The 6,638-nt window shown below is 42.9% G+C and overlaps 1 protein-coding gene across 1 annotated transcript in view; it reads left to right on the top strand.

Moving 5' to 3' along the window:
- CREB3L2 (cAMP responsive element binding protein 3 like 2) overlaps positions 1 to 6,638 on the top strand; it is a 146,897-nt gene that overhangs the window by 103,516 nt on the left and 36,743 nt on the right. The window contains exons 3-4 of the mRNA XM_006145022.3: positions 986 to 1,161; positions 3,250 to 3,337. Of these exons, the coding sequence (XP_006145084.1) occupies positions 986 to 1,161; positions 3,250 to 3,337 (264 nt within the window). The remainder of the gene's footprint in view (positions 1 to 985; positions 1,162 to 3,249; positions 3,338 to 6,638) is intronic.

Below are 6,638 nucleotides of genomic sequence, written 5' to 3'. Positions count from 1 at the left end.
CCCCAGATGAGTAACTCATTTCAGCAAAAAGCGGGTATTTCTTACCAATCCCAAAGTTTCCAGGGAGCTGAGCTGTCTTTGGAAGTCTAGGTTAGGTGTAAGACATAGGGGGTCATAGGGAAGATCAGAGAACACAAAAGCAGAGACCAAGAAGAGCGAAAAAACAACTTAAGAAAATAAACCGTCCGCTGAGAAGGTGAGAGACTTCTTAACTATTCTCTCATCTTTTCTCCCAAGATCTTGGTTGCCAACCCTTTTTTTTTTTCTTTTGTATTTCTAAATCTATTTATTTATTGATTTTTGAATAGATAACACCTTCACTTGATTTTAAAACCAGGAACCAGGAAGTATTATAGCTCATTACACTGAAAATTCTCCCCTTCAATGCTATTCCCTGTCTACTTAGTTTCCTTCTTGTCTTGCCCAGAAACCCAAGTTTCTTTCTTTTACATGTATCTTACTAGTTTTTTTTAGGCATCTTTACAGACAAGTAAATACAAATATAGGTCCATTCTTTCTTTGCCAGTCATTTCTTTCTTTTTTCTTTTTTTTAAACTGCTTGAGGGTGTGTATGCTCACCAGAGAAAGCCAGAGAGAGGAAGAGAGAGAGGGAAAGGAAGAGGGAGAGGGAGAAAGCGTCCTCTAATGGGGCATGGTCACAATACAGTCCCTTTCTCCCCGTCTCCATCCTGTCAGGATCTCGGGTACATCTACACATGCACGCAGGGTGTTTTTCAAGCCACTGGGGCCAGGATTTGAACCATGTGGTCAGCCATGTGGGATGGCTCCCTTAAACTCAAGGTTACGAGGTTGACTGCCCAGAAATGTCTTTATCTGTTTATCTTCTCTTTCATGTACTCTATTTTCTTTTATTCTATTCTCAATCACCCTTTATTGGAGGTTTTTTTTTTAAATGAAAAAGATTAGTAGTTAATTTATTTATGATGATGCTAAATTCACATGCTTGCTTGTCTTTTTCCCACAGATGAGGTGGAAAGTGAGAAATGGTACCTGTCTACAGATTTTCCTTCAACAACCATCAAGACAGAGCCAATTACGGATGAGCCACCACCAGGACTTGTACCCTCTGTCACTTTGACCATCACAGCCATCTCCACCCCTTATGAAAAGGAGGAAGCCCCTGTGGAAGGGAATACAGGGGTATACTCAATTTTCTTTCATAGAAGCAGGCTGCATCAAAAGATATAACTCTCATTCCTTAATAATGCTTTTAATTATTTTAGAGCTAGTGGCTGTTTATATTTAAGGACATATAACTTTATACGTACGTAGGAGGGTCTTCAAGAACTTGGTGGAAAATGCATATTATGAAAAAACTATGCATAGATTTAAATTTTTTGGCACCAATATAAACTCATACTGTAATTCTATTTTTACATGAACTTTTCAAAGTCCCCTTTTATGTATGTATATATCAAGTGTATGTTGATTTGAGTCAGCCCAGATTCTATTACTTCCTTTAAGTTCATTGTTCATAAAAATTGGTAGCAAAGCTTATTTTATTTTTTTCTATTACAGGAAAAAAAAAAAAAAACAGAAACATAAATGAATATCTATGGTTAAAAAAATATTCTCCATGGCTTTGATTTTTAAGCCAGTGGAAAAAGAGTGGTTAAGATGATGCAGTTGCTGACTGTGACAGTGCTCTGGCTGTTAGGAATGCTCATTCCCTGTACTATTTTACTTTCTTCGTGTAATGCTAAGTTGCCCTTACCCAATTCGGGAAGCTTCCACCTATGAGGTTTTATGGTGTTACCTGTGGAAAGCATAAGACGTCAGGAATTTCTTGCTCACTCAATTCCATGCCTACAGCAAGTAGAATTTAATCCTACTCCACTTTCTCTCTGGGTATTTCCAGTGTCCAATGATGGACCACTATCACACTTGTACATCTTACAGATGTTGGACACTCTCTAAGATCAAAACCTCAGGTTATAAACAATGACTCCACTAACATGCCTTAAGTTAGATTTCCGATGAGCACTTTAGAGTGTCTGCCTGTTTAAGAAAAGGTAACCCAGAATCAGGAGAGCCACAGAAGGATTGTTGCATGCTCACTTTTTGGTCTATCCAAGTCGAAGCTGAAGGAGTTGTAGACAACACTTCTGCAGCCCTTTCTCTATAGCTTCCTGAGTATCTTTACTGGACAAGGCTCCTGGGGTCTGTATTAGTCCCCTTGCTCTACAAGATTTCAGTTCAGTAGACTTTCAAGTATCTAATTAAGATAGTTAAGTGTCAGGACCAGCAGTTGGTGTAATGGCTATGTTGCTGGACTCCCATGTAGTCGACCACAGTTCGAGTCCTGGATCCAGTGGCTTAAACTCACGCTGGGCGTGTGTGCGTGCATGCCCAAGATCCCAAGAGGAGAATGGAGGAGAAGGGATTGCGGCGTGGCCATCCCTCCCTGGGGGGGGGGGGGGGCGGTGATTTCTTGCTTTCTGTCTCTCTGGTGAGCACACGTGCCCTATAGCAAAAATCTCTCAAAAAAAAAAATAGATAATTCAGGGTCATAGCCTTGTTCCCCATGCATGGGCTGATAACTCTCCTTTCCCTGCTGAGCACTTCATGGTTAGAAGCCACTGGGAAACCTAAAGAAAAAGAGCATAGCTTAGAGCAGACAGTCCCTACCCCAGGACAAAAGTGAGGGCCTGTGACCCTTTAAATAAAAATTTCCAGAGTAGGGAACAGCATGGCATAATGGTTACATTGCTGGACTATCATGTAGTTGACTGTAGTTCGAATACTGGACTCGACACCTTGAAACTTATGCTGGGCACATGTGCATGCATCCGCAAGATTCTGTGAGGAGAATGGAGGAGAAGGGATTGCGGAGTGGCCATCCCCTCCTGGGGGATGGTTTCTCGCTCTCTGTCTCTCTGGTGAGTGCACGTGCCTGTAGCAAAAATTTCTCTTAAAAAATTTTTTTCCAGAATATTTTGAGATAAGATGTTTTTATATTTTCCCAAAACCAATAGAAAGAAACACTGAGAAGTGATTATTGAGCTTTTCCTTTTGGAGTTCTAAGGGTTCTATCAGTTGTAATGACAGGCCTGGTGATGAGGAGGTTAAGAACTAAAATGATTCCCTGTCAGAGAAGCAGCCTCTACTCCACAGAGCTGCAGAGAGTCAGAGCTGTCCCAAGAAAAGGGCACAGATGATAAATCACTGTTTCTATTTCTGAAATCTGTTATTGGTTTTTCAAAATTATGTTTGAAATTGTTCCTTCAGGTTGATTCCTCGTGCCAGACAATTATTCCTAAGATTAAGCTGGAGCCTCATGAAGTGGATCAGTTCCTCAACTTCTCTCCTAAAGAAGGTCTGTCTGCCCTCCCTGTGTTCCTTCCAGTTACCAGATCACATCACATGGTCTAAGCAGAAAGGGACTGTGCATGGGCGCATTGGGATTATTTGTGCCCCAGGGGTAGCTTGCTTCAGGAAATAGCTCTGTTCTTAGAAACCTTGATTCCAAATAAAGCTTTTAAAAACTGTGATTTTTCTATATATGTAGATTTTTTTAATTGCCAGAGGGCATGCACATTCAGCAGAGACCGAGTTAGAGAGAGAAGGAGAAAGCACCTCACAATGGGGTGTGGCCCATCATCCCTTTTCCTTTCTGTCTCCATCCTGTCAGGATTTTAGGCATGCCTTCACTCACACCCAGTGTGTTTTTCAAGCTACCAGGGCTGGGATTCATAGTTGGCTCTGCGGAATCAGCTTCCTTAACCGCTAGGCTGTGAGGCTGGCCATATATGTGCATTCTTAATTTCTAGCTAAGTCTCTTTGGAATGTTTTATTTTTTTTAAGAATTATTTTATTTAACTTTATTTACTTGTTTATTTATTTGTTTACTTATTTTCATTTCACCAGAGAGGGACAGAGTGAGAGACAGAGACAGGGAAAGTGAGAAAGCAAGCCACCAGGTCCAGGACTCGAACCCTGGTTGACCATGTGGGAGTCCAGTGCCCTTAACCACCATGCTACCTGCTGGTCCCAGAAATACTATTTCTTTGCACTTAGTGCCTTTCAGCTTTATATACAACTTTAAAATAATTCTTTCCATTTTTATGACACCCATTATTACTATCAAATATGTCTTGCCCTTTAATTTATTTTTAAATATGGTTCAGAAAGTGTTATAATTGTCACGATGAATCCCGTAGTGGCTTCAGGGCTGGGGTCACTAGAGGAGAGATGTTTCAAGAGTAAAGTAAGTGGCAGTGTTTCTTCATTATCCTGCAGAGAGAGATAAGGAAATTCAATATCCTTGAATGCATCAGAGCTTCCAGGCAAAGTACCTTGCTGTCCCTGGCACATTTAGTAACCCAAGAGCAGCATCTCAAATGATATTTAGAAATATGATGCTGCGGCACCTGTGGCCAGGTCGTAGCTCTCAATGGGGAGGGAAGATGAGATCCAGGTTTGCTTGGCTCACTTTTTCTATCATCTCATTTCTGTGTTTTGTGAGTTGCCCTCTGCTTGGAAAGAACAGTATTATAATAATTTGGCCTGTGCCAAGTGAAAGGACAGGGAGCTCTAGGTACTCATGCTTAGTTCTTAGGGATGTGAGAACAGAGCAGGGCAGACAACTGGAGCCTCCAACAGCTTAGTCTGTGTTCTGAATTTTGTTTGCAGTTGTTCTTATTATTAAGTGGCCATAGTACTAATGGCACCAGGAAGACCTCGGTTAATGCTTTTAGGACTCTTGTTGTCTAGCCAAGCACAGCCATGTTTACGGTTCATGTTAAGGGTAACCTTAGCTGCCTGAAGCTATTGGCAGGAGTGTTCAGAATAGAGTATTTTATATTTATATATATAAACACACACACACACACACACACACACACACACACACACACACACATACTGTAGATTTAAGAAGGCCTATGTGGCTATGTGAGTTCGTCCCATAGCCCAAGAATTAAGCCTCATATCCCAGCACTCGCAGCTTGAAAAATGTGCAAGGCGTATGTGCATGTATACCCCAAATCTGACATGATGGAGAAATGGAGGAGATGTATTGTGGCGTTTCTGCACCCCATTGGGTATGCTTTCTCTGTCTCTCTGTCTGTCTCTCTCTCTGGTAAGTGCAAACAACCTCTGACAATTGATAATAACTCCTAACTAATAATAATAATAATAAGAAGAATGCTTACAGACACTAAGAACTCCAGGGTACTCTTTGGCAAGACTTGGCAGAGAAAAGGGGAAAGAAGAGGCATCTAGAGAAAAGTAATATGTTGGGAAAAGAGAAACGCAATGGCTACATAGAAAGAATAATAAGAGAGAGAGAGATGGGGGACAGGGGCATGGTGGCTTGGAGGGAAGTCACCTGTTGTTCCCTTGGATATTCAGGTACTCCAGGAGGAGGGGGGGCTGCCTGGTTGCTGCTTGTTATCTATACAAGGGCCCTTTTCCTTATGTAGTAGTTGTGTCTCAGAAGGGCCCTTCAATCAATAGCACCTTGGGCCTTGCCATGAGAAGGGAGGAAGAGGAGATAAGTGCTGAGGCCTCACTGTGGCTCCAGCCGTTCTCTGGTTGAGCAAACCCAGATGTGTGTAAAGCCCTGAGGCACCATGCCCAGTTCTGAGTGGCTTTACCAAGGGTTCTATTGTCCTGGGGCCTTGGGAGGGATTTAGAGTGCAGGAAGGGCTTACCCGAGGTTATCTCCCTTGGCTCAGTAACAATGTCTGGTGCAACAGAAATCGCTGCTGTTCAAAAAAAGGAGGAGCGAGTCTTGAGAGTGCTTTTGCTCAGGTGGAACTCACCCTGGACTCTTCCCTCAGAAGCCCGTCCCTGCTGCCTGCTGCGCTGGCGATGCCTGGTGGACTCTAACGCTTTTATGTCCTGGTGAAGCAGGTGCCGACTATCCCTGAGGAAAGGCAGGATGAGCTTCCACATGCCGAGGCCTTGGGAGGAGAGAGCTCCGCACTCATTTGGAAACTAAGGGCCTACTCATCTAGCAAAAGATGGATTTAGTGTTTTTTGAATGCCTGGCCTCTCCGTCTAGGGGCTCTAGCATGCACATTCCTCCAGAAACAAATGAACCTTTGTTTTCTTTTTCTTTTTTTTAAAAGTTTTTCTGTAGGGCACATGTGCTTACTGGAGAGAGACAGAAAGAAAAAGAGAAACTGAGAAATCATCCCCTGAGGGGATGGCCAGGCCACAGTCTCCATTCTCCTCTTAGAATATTGGGTATTGGGTGCACACACCTGCCTGCTGTGGTTTTCAAGTCATGAGGTCAGGGACTTGAACTGTTCACTCAGCCACGTGGCGTCCAACACCCTGACACCCTAATCACCACGCCACACCACCTTCTGGCCTACAGTGAGCCTTTGTTTGTTTCCATCTTTTATTTATTTATTTATTTATTTATTTTCATTTTTTTGCCATAAGATGTATGTGCTTGCTGGAGAGAGAGAGTGAGAGGGAAAATGAGAAATCACCCCCAAGAGGGATGGCCATGTCATGGTCCCTTCTCCTTCATTCTTTTCCTGGGACTTTGGGCATGCATGCACATGTACCTGGTGCGATTTTTAAGCCTCAGGTTCAGGATTCAAACTGCATTGACCAGTGCCTTAACCACTATGCTACCTGCTGGCCCTCCCCACCCCCCCCCC

Source organism: Tupaia chinensis, unplaced genomic scaffold, assembly GCF_000334495.1.
Source record: "Tupaia chinensis unplaced genomic scaffold, TupChi_1.0 Scaffold000140_1, whole genome shotgun sequence".
NCBI classification, from domain to species: Eukaryota; Metazoa; Chordata; class Mammalia; order Scandentia; family Tupaiidae; genus Tupaia; species Tupaia belangeri.
This window is presented reverse-complemented; position numbering and strand designations above follow the sequence as displayed.